The 18,684-nt window shown below is 37.0% G+C and overlaps 1 protein-coding gene across 1 annotated transcript in view; it reads left to right on the top strand.

Moving 5' to 3' along the window:
• reck (reversion-inducing-cysteine-rich protein with kazal motifs) overlaps window positions 1-18,684 on the top strand; it is a 73,859-nt gene that overhangs the window by 27,878 nt on the left and 27,297 nt on the right. The window contains exons 3-10 of the mRNA XM_055181613.2: window positions 3,070-3,144; window positions 6,212-6,248; window positions 6,685-6,770; window positions 7,866-7,913; window positions 10,842-10,875; window positions 12,253-12,450; window positions 14,086-14,350; window positions 14,839-15,012. Coding sequence (XP_055037588.2) covers window positions 3,070-3,144; window positions 6,212-6,248; window positions 6,685-6,770; window positions 7,866-7,913; window positions 10,842-10,875; window positions 12,253-12,450; window positions 14,086-14,350; window positions 14,839-15,012 — 917 coding nt within the window. The remainder of the gene's footprint in view (window positions 1-3,069; window positions 3,145-6,211; window positions 6,249-6,684; window positions 6,771-7,865; window positions 7,914-10,841; window positions 10,876-12,252; window positions 12,451-14,085; window positions 14,351-14,838; window positions 15,013-18,684) is intronic.

Genomic DNA, 18,684 nt, shown 5'->3' with positions numbered 1-18,684 from the left:
ATCAACCGTCCGCTGCTCTCTCTCGTCACGTGACTTGCTCAAGTTCAACCACTCATATTGAGCAGCTCCGCTGTTCACGAGATTCAGACATGTAAATAATAATAATGGAAGTTAATATTTTAATCATAAATATGGATTTTTATTCGTATTCGCAGGTGCAAGAACTGGGCGATGTTTTCAAAGCTAACCTGACTGACATATTCTAACCTATCAATCTGTCAACAACAGAGACAGAGAAGCACGCAAATGACTAAACTTCTGGTAGATTTTACAGTTAACCAACTTAACATTTCCATTCATGATGATATCAACAAGTTAAATAAAAACTTACCTGTCAACAAACCGCAGTTCTCCCGCCGATATGATATGAAAAATGGATTACTCGAGTCCTGCCTGGATGCCAATATTTTGGGGTATATGTTACTTATTTTTTTATTATTGCAGTTATTACTGTTAAAAATTGGATAGTGAAGGTAGAATATACCCATTATTTTTTATTTTACTTGCTAGCTTATATACTTAATTAAATTATAACTAATTTTCATGGGTTAAATTTAACACCCTCCAGAGTAATTTTTTACAGTGTACAAACCGTTTAGCCTTTCATAAGGTCACACAACAAGAACTACTGAGTGCCTTTTTAAGACATTTTTAAGAGGTGTATATAGTTTGGATAGCAAAATGAAATGCTTGTCAGGTATAAAAAGGGAGGAGAGAGCACATATCTTTTGTTGTAGACATCAAAGGCACTGAAAATGTACTGTATTTTGGATTCATCTGTTTTTTGGTTCAAGATCTCGGGAAAAACTATGAACCAAAATATGCATGGTTAAAGAAAATAGGACCCAGACTACATCAAAGACAGGTTAAACATGATGACCACAATGTGTTTTCTGCAATAGAAAAATGCAGTTAGAAAAAGTGGTCAAAATATGTACTCCAGCTGTCACTAGGGCAGTACCTTTTAAAAAGGTCCTAATATGTACTATTAGGTATTAAGGGTGTAAATCTTACAGTTCATTATAATTCGATACAAAATCGATTTTCTCCACCAGCGGTGCGATTTTTGCCGATACATCAAAAACTTTTTCGATGCGATTATGATCCGATCCGATTAATAGTTACAAATAGTTCGATTTTTACTTACAAATGCAACCAAAATATATAACATGATCATTTTATTAAACTCTTTGACTGTTGCCATCATAAGTAAATGTTCCAATTGGGACAGAGATTGTGCCATTTTCAAAGTCTTTCAGTATTTTGTGCCAAAATGTGCAATAGTGACAATCACTTAAATAAATTAAATTGGTTGAAAAAATAAAGTTGTTAAATGTCAAGGAATGAAGACCTAGAGTGTGTCAAAATAAAGGTACTCAAATTGATTTTTTACGTGTGGCATCGATTAATTGGATTGTTATAAATAAAATCAATTTATCTATCCATATTGATGTATTGTTACACCCCTATTAGGTATATTATATGTGTACATTTGGTATCAATATGAACCTTTGAAATACTTATGTGTATCTTTGAAGTATTAATATGCACTCTTTTGTACCAATATGTATCTCTGAGGTTGTAATGTAAACTCCTTAGATGTAAAGCGGTAATTTTTGAAAGGGTACAGCCCCAGTGGCAGCTTGGCAATTTTTTTCTGAAAGTGTTTTATTGGTCGCTAAGAACATGTGTGGTATGAGCCAAATATTTAAATAAAAAAAAAAATATATATATAAAAACTTGTTTTCTATGGAAATGCTGTGAAGAACTAAATTTAAAACCTTTAAATTTGTATGTAATATCTAATCTGTAATATCTAGTGTATGTACTATTAAAAATGTTTGCATTGTGTGCTGTTCATGGCAGTGTTATACATTTTAAAATTTGGTTTTATGGTAAATGACGTGACATTTATTTTTTTTGTCCGTATGGTTCAATTAAATATAAAAGGGTTAAAATTTCAAAATAAATTTGCTGATTACTTGCATACATTCTCTTTTTTGAGGACCAAGTCTACAATTTCTGGTTTTATTTATGGGTAACCGGTCTGTGTCAATTGGTGTAACTAGATTTTTTTAAAATGAAAATATAAATCTATTCATAAAAAAGTGGAATAAAATATAATCATCTAGTTTAGAGTATGATTTTCACATACATTTTATAAAATGTGTCAAAGATTGTTTAGAAAACAGAGCTGTTTTCAGCAGGACAAATATTACAAAACGCATTAAAATTTCCATTTAGAAATAACTAATAAAATGATATTTTAAAATTATTTTTTTTATGATTATGCTTACCTGCCATCAAAATATTTAATATTTTTTATTCTTTGGCGCAATTGGCGGTTACACCATTTGACATTTTCAGGTCCATTCAGTCTTCCATTCAGTCATTCAGTCCAACTTTCATAAAAATGGTGCAAAATGAACATAAATACACTATGCACTGAAATAAACCTGATACATGCTTTTAAAGGTGCAGTGTGTAAATTTTAGTAGCATCTAGTGGTGGGGTTGCGAATTGCATACTACGGCTCAGTCCACTGCTCACCCCTCGCTTTTGAAACGCATACGGTAGCCGCCACCGGAAAAACATGTTATCGTCAGTGACAGCTTAGTAAAAAAAGTTTGTCCGTTAAGGGCTTTTGTTGAAACATGGCGGCACAAAATGGCGACTTCCACGTAAGGGGACCCTCTGTGTATGTAGATAAAAACGTCTCATTCTAAGGTAATAGAAACATAACAGTTCATTATAAAAGGTCTTTATACACCCCTGATAATACAGTTTTGTGTATTATTTGGCATTTCTGTCAAGTGATCCTTCAAAAAATTACACACTGCATTTTTAAAACAAGTTTTTTTTTTAAGATTTTTGAATTTCTTATCTTGCCAAACTGTTTTTGTCACTGACCTTTTAACAATATTTTTGTTCACTATCAATAAATAAATTGTATGATACAAATGCTTTCAACTTAAAATCTGGGAGCAGAATTAGTTTGAATAATTTTACATTTGAAAATACCAAAGCATAATTTTTTGGTCTTAGTCCTTCTGACATTTATCTCCACAGCTCGCGACCATTAGAAGTGAATCACGTCTGAGGCATCTTCTCGTACGTTTGCCAAGTTACTGCCCAGAGACGTTGGTAAGTCATTCCCTTTATTTCCAGCTCATTTCTTGTTTACATTAAAACAGGAAGTCTTAAACAGTGACCACCGCTTCTTCCTGTTCCTTACTTCACTGTTCTGCGGTTTTACCTGGTTGGGAGGAAAGGGAACCACAGATGAAGGCTGTAAATCAGCCTCATGCCCTCCACCCTGCTTTTCTTAGTTCTTAGTATTCCACAGCTGGAATGCAATATGCAATTATATTCAGTCTCTAATTAGATTTAGTGGAAACCCGCAGGCCTATTTTATTTGGACATGTGTCCTGCACTAATTTGCCCAAATGGATGCAAATGGATTTTGGAAATGCAGCGACTCTTGAAGGCTCTTTCAATGTTTCTCACTTCTAAGTGTGTGCAATAGAAAGCAATACGTGTGGTTGTGTTCGAAAACAAACTTAGAATCAAGATTTTTCTACTTTTAATAGATCATAAACCATATTTGTTTCTTTGGTCTTTATAAATGATGCTGAATCTGTTTGACAGTGGCTTCTTTTTTCATAAGCCAGAGAAATTGATGGCATATTTACAATGAGTCTTGCACAGTATCCTGTTTATTTGGTTTAATATCTTGTAATAAATTATCTTAAAAATGTTATGCCTGCTACTTCCCCCTCATCCAACACCATCCGACCGCATGATATTAATAATGAGCTTCGTGCCTCTCATGTGCATCTACTTTTAATTAAAGCTGACTCGTATTAGTAGGCTTCCCGGAGCCCAAGTGAAATAAAAATGTTGCTATTTCCAAAGAAACAAGTTCAACATTTTTGTGCTGCAAAGTGCTTTTATACAGGCTGCTCTTATATGTGTTTTTTTTTTCAATGACAAGAAATATGTTATATATTTTGCAGTTGAATTAAGTAATTGAAATGCATTTGCGTACCCTCATAACGTTCCAATAACTTTCATCTTACGAGCACAAATGAGATTATTTAATGGATATCCGGTTAGGTGGATATAATACAATGGCAGCACATTAAAGCACCCAGAAGGAAGTGGGGTTCCAGTGGAGCATAAATACTTAAGCATTTTTTATGTTTTTATTGTCCTTGCTGCATTTAACTCATTCGTCGACAGACAATTTTTTTTTAAGTTGCCCACCAAGTTTCACAAAATGCATTCCAGAAAAAAAATCTTTTAAAAATATATAAACAAACAAATATATCAAATAAAAGAACAGACCCTCTGCTTTAAAACAAACAAACAGGAAAAACGGGAAATAACGTTTCATCCTATCTATATTTTTTCTCTGCTTATTAAATATGTACAGAGACCCTAAGGGGACATGGAGCAAAAATTAAATAAAGTTTAGTTTTGCGTGCTCACGTGAAACTATCACGTGCGCACATGAAACTATATACTATAGTGAAAATATAGTTTTACGTGCGCGCGTTAAAGTTTCACATGAGCACACGAAACTAAACTTAAAAAAATTCTGCACATGAAGGTTTCGTGTGAGCACATGAAAGTTTCACGTGAGCACATGAAACAAAACTCTTGATTTTTTTACTCCAATGTCACCTTAGGGGCTCTGTGAATATGGGTCTTTTTCATTAAAAATTTTTTTTGGCAAAAAGCTGAAATAATTGCATTTTTGTAAAGGAATTTTGTTAGAGATCAGATATACATATTATATACAAATACATATCTTACTTTTTGTTTTGAATATTTCAATTCAAATTGTCATTGTAAAACACACACTGTGTCTAATTCATTAAGAATGCGTACTAGAGGTGTGACGAGACACTTAATCCACGAGACGAGACAAGACATGAGATTGGGTTCACGAGAATGAGACGAGATGAGATTTTTACACTTTTAAAGAAATCCTGAATGATAAAATAAATTAATTAATGGAAAACTTAGATCACATTATTATAAAATGTTTTAACTAATCTAGGACTGTGCCTAACAATTATTTTGCTAATGGATAATGAAGTTATTAGATTTTTTGTTAATAAAAATAGACCCAAGTGAGCAATAACCTTTAAAATTACATAATAATAACTATGCAATAATAATTGGTTCAAATAAACTATCAAAACAAATAACCACATTACAGTAATATATAGCTTTTGTAATAAAAAACAGCATTATGTATTATTACAAATGCCGGCAGAGGGCGCTAAAGGACCCGCTTCTTTTAGTTTTACTTTAGACGTTTACTTTTAGCCAAACAACGTTTAAATCCATTAAAAATCTTTAATATTTGTTCAATTCTTTACAAAAGAAATGATACAGCTCCTGTTATTTTTTAGCAAGAACACGCAGACATTAAATCATGTCAACTTCGAGTGAGGGTTTAATCTGCTGAGACTTCACATCTGACAATGATCACAATGCGTCTCAGACGAATATTTTTGGAAACCCAAACAAAAAAGCACACGTAGTAAAAGACAGAATAAAATGCATGCACATTGCACTGGAAAAGGTTTTTCCAGAAACTTAACTTAATGCTGATATAATTGATTATTGCGCACGTGTGGAAGTTGTTGTTACGTTTTTGCATACATTTAAAATACATTTTGGAAAGTTATTTGTTGAATCATGGTTTGTAAGTTGAAATGTCCGCACATTTTACGAACAAATTTGTGCGTACGCATACTTAGTGAATGAGACCCAATGACTTTTATGTATACTTTTTCTCCTTATTTGGTAGTAAACGGAAGCTTTAAACTTTGCGAATAAATACTTTAAATGGGCACAGGAAAATTTCCTGTCCAGACAAAAATCCCGCACAGTTGGTCCGGTACCTCACACAAACTTCTTTTATGGCTTTAAAAGACTTAAATTACAGAGCACGATGCGTGTAGACTTCTGTTTTTATCCCGTTTTGGAGTTTCCCTTTGACTTTCTATGTGTCATTCTCCTAAGACATGTGTTTAATAAAAAGAAAGACATGTGGGATTGAAACAACATGGGGGAGATTAAATGATTACATTAATTTGTGAAAGAACTATTGCTATATAAAAATAAATCTATAAAGTCGATATTTTAGCGCACAGGCTGTTGTAATGCTAAACATCTTTATCATTTTGTTTTGCAGAGTGAACTTTGGATCTGCATCAACAATACATTACCAGGTATGATGTGTGCATGAACCCAGATGGAGATGTTTAGGGGTGTCGGCTTGATGCACCTGTCTTTTCAACCTGTACCAGTCTTAAAAGAACAAGCGAGGATTTAGTCTCTCTGAAGATCTAATGCCTCCCAGATGCAAAAAATATCATCTATCAAAACTACATGTAACAATGCCCATTAAAGTCCCGATCCAGCGCTTTGAGGTTCACTACATAAAGAACCAAAGCCAAACGGAGAACATTAAAAACATGTCTGGACAAAATATTTTGTCAAGATTAATGCCTTGTGATGGTTATTTTGAGAGCCATCAAAGTAACATGTATGCATGCGGTCCAAGTGATGTTTTTCATTACATGCATTGGAAATGTCAGTGTGACTTTTAGCAGGTGATTTTTATCCGTCAAATGTTTTCTACAAGTCATAATCTTTCATTTTTAGGGGCATCAAAGAAGTTAGATGGTTGGGTCGGCCTGGGATGTTGTGAGCTGGCCATCTCGATTGAATGTCGGAGGGATTGTAAGCAGGTAAATGAGAGATATCGGGCCCTATCTTGCACCCAGCGCAATTGACTTTGTCAGTGACGCATGTATCATTCGTATTTTGCACCAGCGCACAGCGGGATTTTCCCTCCACAGACGCACGTCGGCAAACTAGTGAATGAACTTGCGCTCCCTGGGCGGTTCAGCGCAAAAAAGGAGGCTTGTTCCGGCGCAAACCATCCCTGATGCTATTTTGCAGTTTCAAAAAACAATTGCGCCACTGACCAGAAAAACTAGTCTGAAGTCAGTGGCGCGTTGCGCGTGGTTCATAATGCTATTTTAAGGGCGCATGCTTGATCATAATGTATAGCGTGCACAACACGCACACACTTTGCTTATCTAATCTACACAGATGCAACAGTTATTTTTGCAAATCATAAATTATTACAATAAAAATATTAACACATGAGATAAGGGAAATCACAGTGGTGAGCATTGTGGTGATAGTTTTTATTTATTGTGTGGCTGCGTTAAAAAATTCTCATGCAAATAACGATTAAAAAATTTTAATACGTTTGTTGTGTTGCTGTATTACGTTTATTTTATTTAAATAATAATTAAAATGTTTTCATAAGAAACCTTAATGTATATGAACTTGATTTGTAAGTGTACTTTGGGGTTGGACTGCTTGCGTTTCTTGGGTCCGAATTCAAATCCCCAAACCCTTTCAGCGGTGAGGGTGGACGCAGCGATGTCCTCTGCTGGCGTCAGGTCATGTGAACTTGCGCCATGGAACTTGCGCACTTGCGTTTAAAGGGAATGTTGGATGACGTTCTGATTGGTTTATTTGACGTTACGCCCAAACCACACCTATGAATAATGAACCTACTTCAGACCAACCCCTTATTGATTCGCGCCTGGCGCAAGAGTTATTTCTCCCGCCGGGAAAATAGCAACAGCGTCCAAGATCCGCCCACAAAGTCACTTGCGCTTTGCGCTTCACACTTGCATTTCAGATCGTTAAAATATGGCCCATCATCTCATTTTAAATCGTAAAGGCAATCTCTCTTGAGTCACAACATAGAAAAAACATTGTCAGACTGTGAGATAATATCTTTCACCTTTGATATTTCTTCTTAGGCATCATCTAAAAATGACATCACAAAAGTATGCAAGAAAGACACAGAGGTAAGTTTTTAGATTAAGGTTGTAATAAAATAAACAGCTTTATTGATAATTAAAATGTTACACACCAGCTCAGAAAGCATGAAAATGTACTCTTTCACCTGGTGGACTGGATAATGAAGTTTATAGCCTCATACCGTGTCCACAATACATATTTAAAGATATTAATATATTATATATTTGGGGATTGGCTTAAAGGGACACTCTACTTTTTTTGAAAATATGCTCATTTTCCAGCTCCCCTAGAGTTAAACATTTGATTCTTACCCTTTTGAAATCCATTCAGCTGATTTCCGGGTCTGACGCTAGCACTTTTAGCATAGCTTAGCACAATCCATTGAATCTGATTAGACCATTAGCATTAGCATCAAACTGGCGTAATAATCAGTGACTTTGCTGATGTAACATGGCTGCAGCAGGGTAGTGATATTATGCACTGCCCGAAAATAGTCCCCTTGGTAATTTCAGTTACCCTAACTCTTAGTACATGATGTAAGTACAGAAGGGTCAAGTTTTAAATGGGAGCAATGTTGAAGCTCTTTGGTTGTTTTTTGGCGCGATGCTAATGGTCTGGTCAGATTCAGTGGATTATGCTGAGCTATGCTGGGAGTGCTAGAGCCAGTCACGGAGATCAGCTGAGTGGATTTCAAAAGGGTAAGAATCAAATGTTTAAATCTAGGGGAGCTGGAAAATGAACATATTTTCAAAAAAAGTGGAGTGTCCCTTTAAATAGACACATAGGATTGCACTAAAAACTACTTTCTACACATTAGAAACTGCATAGCAAATCTAAAGCTACCGCACACAAGTGCCTGCAATCACATACAAACAATCTTTCAGTGTAAATTGCCTCTCATATAAGTTTTCTAAGCTTTTTTTAATAGATTGCTCAGATCAAAAGGGTCTGAGAGTGGGAGGTCTTTATCTTTCCACAGTCATCTTAGAAATCCATCTTACAACACCCACCAAAGAGTCTCTCATGAAGTTTCTGTCTATTTGTTTGTCTTGACTTGAAAGCTCAATTGCTTGCAGCTTCGCAGTCTAAATCGTGACTTTATTCGTATTTGTTGCTGTATTACACCCTTATTTTCAACAACATGGCGTAAACCCATTTATGAGATTATTTTGTTAGTATGTACTGTTGGAACTGGACATGTTGTTGCCACATTATAGCCCAATAAAGTTGTACTCACTAAGCGTTATAAAATAAAAACGACTCCCTATAGAGGTCCTTTTGGCCTTCTTTAGTTAAGCTCATCTTATTCAAACAAACAAACCACTGGGCACGATATTTGGTTTGGCCCACTCTAACTTGAGGTCTGAGCTACTTTCATCTTGTGCCCTTAGTATTCTGAGAAGTCATTGTCTAAACTCAAGCATGCACCAATTTTATTTCATTTTTATGCAGTGAAAGGTATCCAAGGATTTATATAGCATTATAATGGAAGTGGTTGTTGCTTGTGTTAGTCAGATTTAAAGTAACATCAGTCTACAGGCATTCAGTTTAACCAGAGAATCAAAGGACAATCATATATTTTGGATAAACGTGCATTGCAATAGTTGTATGAATACATAATTCTTATATTCAGGATTTATTTGCATTTATTTGAATTTTCATTGCTTTATATATAGTTGCTCATGCTAAAATCTTAAAGAGGACATTCACTTTTTTAAGATGCCAAATAAAACTTTGGTGTCCCCAGAGTAGGTATGTGAAGTTTAAGCTCAAAATATCATATAGATAATTGATTATAACATGTTAAAATTGCCACTTTGTAGGTGTGAGCAAAAATGTGTCTTTTTGGGTGTGTCCTTTAAAATGCAAATGAGTTGATCTCTGCAACTAAAGGATTAGTCCATTTTCTTAAAAAAATCCAGATGATTTACTCATCACCATGTCATCCAAAATGTTGATGTCTTTCTTTGTTCAGTCGAGAAGAAATTATGTTTTTTGAGGAAAACATTCCAGGATTTTTCTCATTTTAATGGACTTTAATGGACCCCAACACTTAACAGATTTAATGCAGTTTAAACTTGTAGTTTCAACGTAGTTTCAAAGGACTCTAAACGATCCCAAACGAAGCAGAAGGGTCTTATCTAGCGAAAGGTTTGTCATTTTTGACAAGAAAAATAAAAATATGCACTTTTAGCATATTCCAGCCAACCTCACGTAATTGCGTAATGCCATGGTAAGGTCACGTGTTACATATATGAAACGCACATTTGCGGACCATTTTAAACAATAAACTAAGACAAAGACATTAATTAATATCATTCAACATACAACAACGTCGGAAAGGTCCTCTTTCTCCACACTTGTAAACACTGGGGCGTAGTTTCGCATATGTCATCTGTGACCTCTTGACGTGATGACGTATTGCGTGAGGTCCATTAAAATGAGAAAAATCCTGGAATGTTTTCCTCAAAAAACATAATTTCTTCTCGACTGACCAAAGAAAGACATCAACATTTTGGATGACATGGTGGTGAGTAAATGATCTGGATTTTTTGTAAGAAAGAGGACTAATCCTTTAAAGGCAGTGTTGTGGTTGCATAGTGCAGATTAAGGGGCGGTATTATCCCCTTCTGACATCACAAGGGGGCCAAATTTCATTGACCTATTTTTTCACATGCTTGAGAGTGGTTTACCAAAAGTTACTGGGTTGATCTTTTTCACATTTTCTAGGTTGATAGAAGCACTGGGAAACCCAATTATTGCACTTAAAGATGGAAAAAGTCTGATTTTCATGATATGTCCCCTTTAATCCAAAAAGAGAACTTTTATCATGTTTTATGCATGTTTATATATGTTATTATGTTAAAGATATTTTAATGGAAAATTTAAATAATCATTGAAATGTTGTAGTAGATGTGAATTGTTTCACAAAGAACATTGCAATATTATAATTGCTTTCTTTTTTTGTCTTGCAGAAACCACTCTACAGCTGTATCACCAAAAATGAAAGTAAGCTAAATTGCATTGACATCTTTGTTCCTTTAATAGGTTATCTGTAAGACATCAGCCTGCAATTCAGTTTGGTTGCTGAGCTCCTTAGAGATTAAATTTCCTGTTTGATGATGTCAGTTTTGCACTCTCTGAGCAATATTAAAAGGAAATGAGATGCCACTCTGTCTCACAGCATGTTTATGCGCCTGGGAGGCGGGGTCATGACCTGTGCCCTCCTGGAATTTGTGATGTCATGGAGCTCATAACTGAATGTAGTGCTTGTTTACATTCAATTGTAGTAGTATAACACATGCCTCATGCTTGGACATCTGACAGATACTTTCTGTATTTTTTATTTTTATTTTAAAGGGATAGTTCGGCCAAAAAGGATACCAAACCCATGATTCACTCACCCCCAAGCCGTCCGAGATGCATATGTCCATCATTTTTCAGATGAACACATTTTCAGATATTTTAGAAAATGTTTTTGAACTTTCAGTTAATCAAATGTAAAGTTACGGGGTCCACTCCTTCAAGTCCAAAAAATGTGCATCCATCCTTCACAAAATTAATCCAAACGGCTCCACGATGATAAACAAAGGCCTTCTGAGGGTAATCCGCGCGGAGTTGTTGTAGAAATATCCATATTTAAACTTTATAAATGAAAATAACTAGCTTCAGATAATGCCACCATCTTAGTCGCGTCCGCATTCAAGATGAGAGCTTTACGCATCCTACGGAGGTTACTCTGCTGCTGCTCTGTGCCCCCGCCCTCCGAATTTGTTATACGTCACTAAGACAAGTGCGTACTCTACGATGATACTCCCTCCTGAATACAGCGGAGTCTAAGATGGTGGCGTTACCTGAAGCTAGTTATTTTCGTTTATTAAGTTTTAAATATGGATATTTCTACAACAAAATGATGCGGATTACCCTCAGAAGGCCTTTGTTTATCATCGTGGAGCTGTTTGAATTTATTTTGTGAAGGATGAATGCACATTTTTTGGACTTGAAGGAGTCGACCCCGTAACTTTACATTTGATTAACTGAAATATCTAAACATTTTCTAAAATAACTAAAAATGTGTTAGTCTGAAAATATGATGGACATGTGCATCTCGGACGGCTTGGGGGGTAAGTAAATCATGGGTTTAATATCATTTTTGGTCGAACTATCCCTTTAAGGTACATTACTTTGTATAATTTTCTTTATACTTCATTTTTTTGTTTGCTAGCCCAGAATCTGAGTGCCCAGAGATTTATGATATAGAATTAATTATTTTAATCAGTACTTATTCTTATGGTTCCTATGCACAAAACCCTGTAATTTATCTGTAATTGTGTACAATTTCTAGAAACATATTTTCAACCTTCGTTTTGTGTATTTGTCCTCTAGTGGGCTCAGTATGCTGCAGTTATGCAGGGAGACACACAAACTGTCGTGAATACTGTCAGGCCATCTTCCGCACAGATTCATCGCCCACCGTCTCCCAGATTAACGCTGTCAAAGAGTACTGCCAGAGCATCAGTCCACAGCTTATTGGCTGTGTGGCCAACTATACCAAATCCTACCCAATCAAAAGCCCTATTGACAGTAAGTACAAAAACACCTCCTTTATCAGACTCTCTCTGTAATGTACATGCAAACACAAACTATATTGAAAAAACAATATAAGATGAGTTTGTCTTTTTAAGAGAGTCTATTGTCAAATGCATAAAAACTAGGGGTGCACAGATATATTGGCCAATGATGGATGCTTGCTATGCTTCTCAATGAATTACGGTGAAATGCCGCTACATCCAAAAGCCAGGGGGCGCTCTCGTGCAGAAACTCAATGTGCACTGCCGACGAGTAACGCAGCTATGACAGGCAGCTCCAGGAAATGTCTTAAGGATACATTTATATTGCTGTTCTTCAAACCTTTTTAGGTATTTTCATGATATTAAAGAATACGTATAATGATTATGTTTAACGAGTGTTGCTTTTTCAAATGCAAGTTATAAACAACTCAAACTAACCGTGATTTCAAATTGATAAGGACTTACTGATCAAAAGCCGTATTACATGAAATAGCTGTGAATAATATCGGCTGTGCGATTCAGAATAGTGATCGGCCACGTTTTATTAGTGTATATCGGCATTTATCGGTGCACCCCTAATAAAAACAAAAAATAAGTTACTACTTGAAAATTAATTTAGGCTCGGTTTCACAGAAAAGGTTTAGCTTAATCCAAGACTATTCCTTAGTTAATTGAGAATATTTAAGTTACTTTGATAAAAAAAAACATTACAGGTGTGCATCTTGAGACAAAACAATGACACTGACATATTTTAAGAAATGTCAGTGCAAGTTATTTTCAGTTAAAGACATCTAGTGGTGAGGTTGCGAATTGCACCCCTCCCTTTCGAAGCAAATAGAGAAGCTACGGTAGCCGTTACAGGACAAACATGTAATTATCTGAGACAATATATTGACAAATATGCTCTGTAGAGCAGTTTGTCCATTTAAGGCTACTGTACAAACATGGCAGCACAAAATGGCGACTTCCATGTAAACTCCGGTGTATGTAGATAAAAACTCATTCTAAGGTAATAAAAACAATACAGTTCATTATACACCACTGAAAAGATAATTATCTATATTATATTGCATTGCTGTCAAAAGATCCTTCTAAAATGTACACACTGTGCCTTTAAGACAGCTCAAACAATTATTTTTTAATTTTGGACTAGCCTTAAGCGTTGTCTGAGAAACAGCATTTAGAGTTAACATTAGAGTAATTACAGTACGGTCTGTACTTACTATTGACAAATTACTGTTCAGCCCAGCTCACTAACCCAATGAATAATATATATACAATAAGCAATAGCAGCATACAGAATGTGAATACAGCATGCATTATTTTTTGCTATTTGGGGAATCGTTTCTTTAAAGCAACACTATGTAGTTTCCATGTTAAAATGACTTACAGCTCCCCCATGTGGTTGAAAAGTGCAACAGTGCCTGGTATCAGACACTCTTCTGCAGTCTGGGGGAGGGGCGGGGCTGTGTTTCCTACCCTCCATCGCCACTTTCAGAGTGAGCTTGTAGCAGCTAGGAGGCTGCTCAGGTTGCAGCAACAGTACACTTTGTACAGTTAAAAGTTGTTCTATCACTGAAATAATTGAGACATTATTTAAAGGTAAAAAAACTACATAGTGTTGCTTTAAGTGTGTCCGTTTTTTCAGGTTTATACTGCTGTGACCGGGCAGAGGAGGCCCATTGTCAGATTGCCTGCAAGCGAATCCTTCGCACCCTGACTACCGAGCAGGAGATCATGGAGGGGTTGATAACAGAATGTGGCAGTCAGCCGCTCCCACAGGACCCGCTGTGGCAGTGCTTTCTGGGTAGCGCCCACCCTCCCACCAGAACTGACCCAGAGTCTCCACCGAGCGCCAAGATGGACTGCGCTAAACTCCACTGCTGCTCCAAAGCCAATACTTCACTCTGCAGGTTGGCATCCCACCCATTGATGGATAATACCTAAAATCTGACATTACAGAAACAGACATGGTTCAGAAGACTTAGTGGCATTTCTTAGATTTATTAGTCATTGGTTGAAGCTTGGTTTACCCTGTAGGTAGATTACTCATAGCACCAATCACCAATTATTGCCCATATTAGTATTATATTTTGGTGTGCGATTTTCTGTGACATGCACACACTTTATAATTTAAACTGTGCAACTTGTAAAGCAAATGCATGTTAATATTTTTTCTGAGCAATCAGACTTGGCAATAACAATAAATGGGCAAAGTAGGGTCCAAATTTCTGTGCCAAAATATCATATAGACATTCGGGGCGGGCCAGTAAGCAACCATCCTAGCAACCAAATACTGTAGCAGCATCCACCCACTGCACCACAGATGCGACTTTCATGGGCTTATTTAAAAAACTTAAGTGACCAATACATGTTTTTTCATGTTCACTATACTCTGCAGGGACATGTGTACGGAGATCAGCACCAACTGGGGCACGCAGACGTGGCAAGAGTTTGACCAGCGTTGTGAATATAATCCTGTAGAGATGGACCTCATCACCTGTCTGGCTGATGTGAGAGAGCCGTGTCAGTTAGGCTGCAAAGATCTGACCTACTGCACCAACTTTAACAACAGGTTAGATACATATTCAATAGTGCATTATTTATCTAGAGGTGTTTGCATAGCTGCCAGTTTTGCAAGGACAAGCACCACTCTTGTCAAATACATATTAATGATAATATATTCTCAATAGGCCGCTTTATCTACTGATCCAGTATAATATGCTTTTACTTTGATGAAAGACATAAGGTTCATGTGGCGGTTCACGGAGTTCATAAGTTTGGATGCTATTATGTAATTGAACACGTGGTGGATGGTACATGGAGAAATTAATATTTATAAACAGTTCCCTTGTCAGCAGTCATATTGTTCTGGTATTCTGTGGCCAGCACATTTTCAATGTGGGTTATAGACATAGACGGTATGATTTATGAAGGCAGAAAGTAGACCAGCATAATTTTCGGGTCAAAAAGGCTTGAAGCACAATGAAAAGGCTGGTGGTTTTCCTTCACTGCTGCGTGGTTTACCCTTTTTGAGACATTTGTCAATCCCAAGGGCCCTTTCAGGAGTTTAAGGCAATGATGACTCTTTAAACAACGTGAATGGCACAAAGAGTTTGTAAAAGTGTAAGAACAGGCATAGAAGGATGATGAAACGACATGTCACATTTTTAAGACCCCTGTGGGGGAACTAAATGCGACTCACAGTTGAAGTCCTGTCCACTTGGGTTTTTTGGAGCTTAATCCAGTACGACTGGTGGTTTGATATAATAGAGAGTTTGTCAGATATGAAAGAAAAAAATACTTGTTTGGTTGATCCAGGCCACTTTCAAGCCATGTTTGGAATTTTTGGTTTTAGGGGTGTAACGATATATCGTGCAATTTTGCTCGCTATACTTCTCAATGAATTATGATGAAATGCCGTTACATTCAAAAGCCAGATGGCGCTCTTGTGCCGAAACTCAATATCCACTGCAGAAGTAGTAGCATTACAAAGGGATGAAATTCAGATGAATATTAATATTATGTGTACAAAAAAAGCTTAGACAACATGTGTGTGAATGGTCAATATAATAAATGTATTTACTTATTAATGTGTGGCAATACATTCCAGGATCAGTTAATATTCATATGATTCAATGCTGTATTGTACAGAATAATGTTCACATGCACATAATAACACACGTGCACATAAGTATAACTAAATACAATACTGTATATACAGTATTATGTGGGACCAAAATATTAATAAGGCAAAAAACCTCTAGGGTTCGAACCTTCTGACACGCAAAGCAAAAGGCACACGTGGCTGAGCAGAAAGTGAAGCTTCGTTTGTCATTGGTCACGTGATTTCAAAGTTAACAACACAAGCTTCGAATCAAAGAGTCATCTGGCATGCCCACTTTTGCTCGACACAAGCTCCGAAGCCTCGCTTCAAATGTAACATCACTACTAATCAACTTGATCAAATAGCCGTAGTACATGAAAGAGTTCTGCATAATATTGTCACCGCGATCAGAATCGACATCGTACATGTTTTATAGCGAAATATAGTTTGTGTTGTTTCAAAACAACCCTAGAAACTTGAAACTCTCGTCAATGAGTTCAGAGGTTGTGGCTAGATGGGATACATCTACGGCCAAAACTCTCGAGATGTTAGGACTAGGGTTAGGTTTGGGAGTAGAATTAGGATCAAAACAGCAGTTCTGGATAGATGGGATAAAGCTACGGCCTCCTGTGAAATGTTTTTTTATCCAGGTGAGATTTCACAAGATTTTGGCTGTTGCTGTATCCCTTTTAGCCACAACATCTGAGCTTAATGGCCCTGTCCCATATGGCACACTCCGGACTTGTGGTCCTCCTCAGAGTCCACACTTTGATGACATCATGTAGTGCATACTTTAGGGACCCTTGATGCGAGTCCACGTGGGTGCACCGGAGTCGTGTTTTGAGACAGACTCGAGCGTCACGCCGGAAATAGGAAGAGAAGTTGCCCATCAGTGTGAACTCCTCCCTCCCATCGTCTGATTGCTCTGATTGCTCTTTCGCAAGGACTTTTGGGTTTGTTAAGTGCTCGAAGCCTGCAGCAATGCAGGCTTCGCCGAAGACCGCATCAAGGGTGTACTGATGAGCAGACTTCGGAGCGTAAAAATGACAAATGGAACACCCTACGGACTCGTAAACTAAGCGAGCACGCGCAATTTAAGGCCACGAGACCGAAAGTCCACATGAAGTGCACCATTTTGGACAGGGCCATTGAGGAGAGCCATAGATATGTACACCAGATGTCGCCTTGGGGTTCTAAGCATGCGTCAAAACCAAAGCCATCTTGGAACCAGGGGTCTTGTCATAGGAAGTAGGTACCGCTGCTATATACGCCTGTACTTCGAATTCATGGACGATGCCGGACTTTTGTGCTGCGTATGGATGTAAGGTCTACTAGCACTATACATTATATTTAGAAAAAGTTGATTTTCTTAATATCAAAACAAAAAATTTTATCTGGACTCAATGCTGAATACATGTCTGACCGTTGGAAAGAACGAGAAAAAAAAAACTAGAAAATCGAATTCATGATGATTTATGGTGATTTTTTTCCATTACACCTTGATGCATTAAGGCTCAGAGCTCCCCTGTTTCAAGATGGCGGCTCTATTTGACGCATTCATTCCAATGAACTGCCGTAGCCATAGACAGAGAAAGAAATGGACACAGCGACCCCGTTGGATTCAACAGAGACAAGTGAAGCCAATTAGAAGCTCACACTTCCGGGGGGTCGAGCGTACTGCGCAGACTCAATCTGAGCTTGGTGACGTGAGCAACCTGTCTGACAATTGTAAGTCTTCTAATAGCTGTGACTAGAGAAATCTGAATCACCCACCGAATCTTGCAAAAACGGCGAGCGTGAACAGGCGTACATTTTGTATTAAGTATACTTAGTATTCTGATTAATTACTTTGTCATTATGCATAGTATTTATTTATTTTAAAGTTTAACGCCAGTATGCCATATTCTACATGCGCTTCTCCTCCTGTCCATACGGTAATTTCTCTACTGTGCGACAGAGAGTCGCGTGGTTATGACGCAATCGTTAGCATAGTTTTACTAAAACTGCTTTTACTGGGCCATAACGTAAGATACAAGGTAATGGAGCCTTTTATACATTTTCGTGTTTCTTTAGAAATAATTGATGCACAAATTGAGTCTTTAAACACCTCAGATGTAAAGTTATTCACTGTCAAAGTGACGCCAAAATGAATGGGAGTCAATGGAATGCTAAAAGCAGGTGGGGGTCCGCTAGCTAATGGCGGTGCCCAGGGCTGCTTCAATAAAATATGAAACCCTGCCCCCCTGGCCGTAGCCAAGGCGACATCTATCTTGAGTTGTTTATTGGCGGTTGGCAAAGCAGCTTCTGGTGCATTACTGCCACCTATTGACCTGGGTGTAAACACGCATCAGTTCACGTGTGATTTTGCTACCAATTTAATTGCTATATGTGTTTCACAGATTCAAATCCACAACCTTTTCCACTGCTAACATAATGCTCTACCACCGACCAGCCTGTGCTCTTATAAATGTGCTAAGAGACATTTGCCTGTGAATATATTACATGTATTACAAGCAATTTTCCTATAATAATGGACATCTCCCTATATGCATGAACTCACAATTTAATTTCACGTCCCATAAAAATTAATAGAGGATTGTTATAGAAATCTCTTAAAAATCACTGTAAACCCTAGGACAA

The sequence above is a fragment of the Misgurnus anguillicaudatus genome, chromosome 25 (genome assembly GCF_027580225.2).
Source record: "Misgurnus anguillicaudatus chromosome 25, ASM2758022v2, whole genome shotgun sequence".
NCBI lineage: Eukaryota > Metazoa > Chordata > Actinopteri > Cypriniformes > Cobitidae > Misgurnus > Misgurnus anguillicaudatus.
This window is presented reverse-complemented; position numbering and strand designations above follow the sequence as displayed.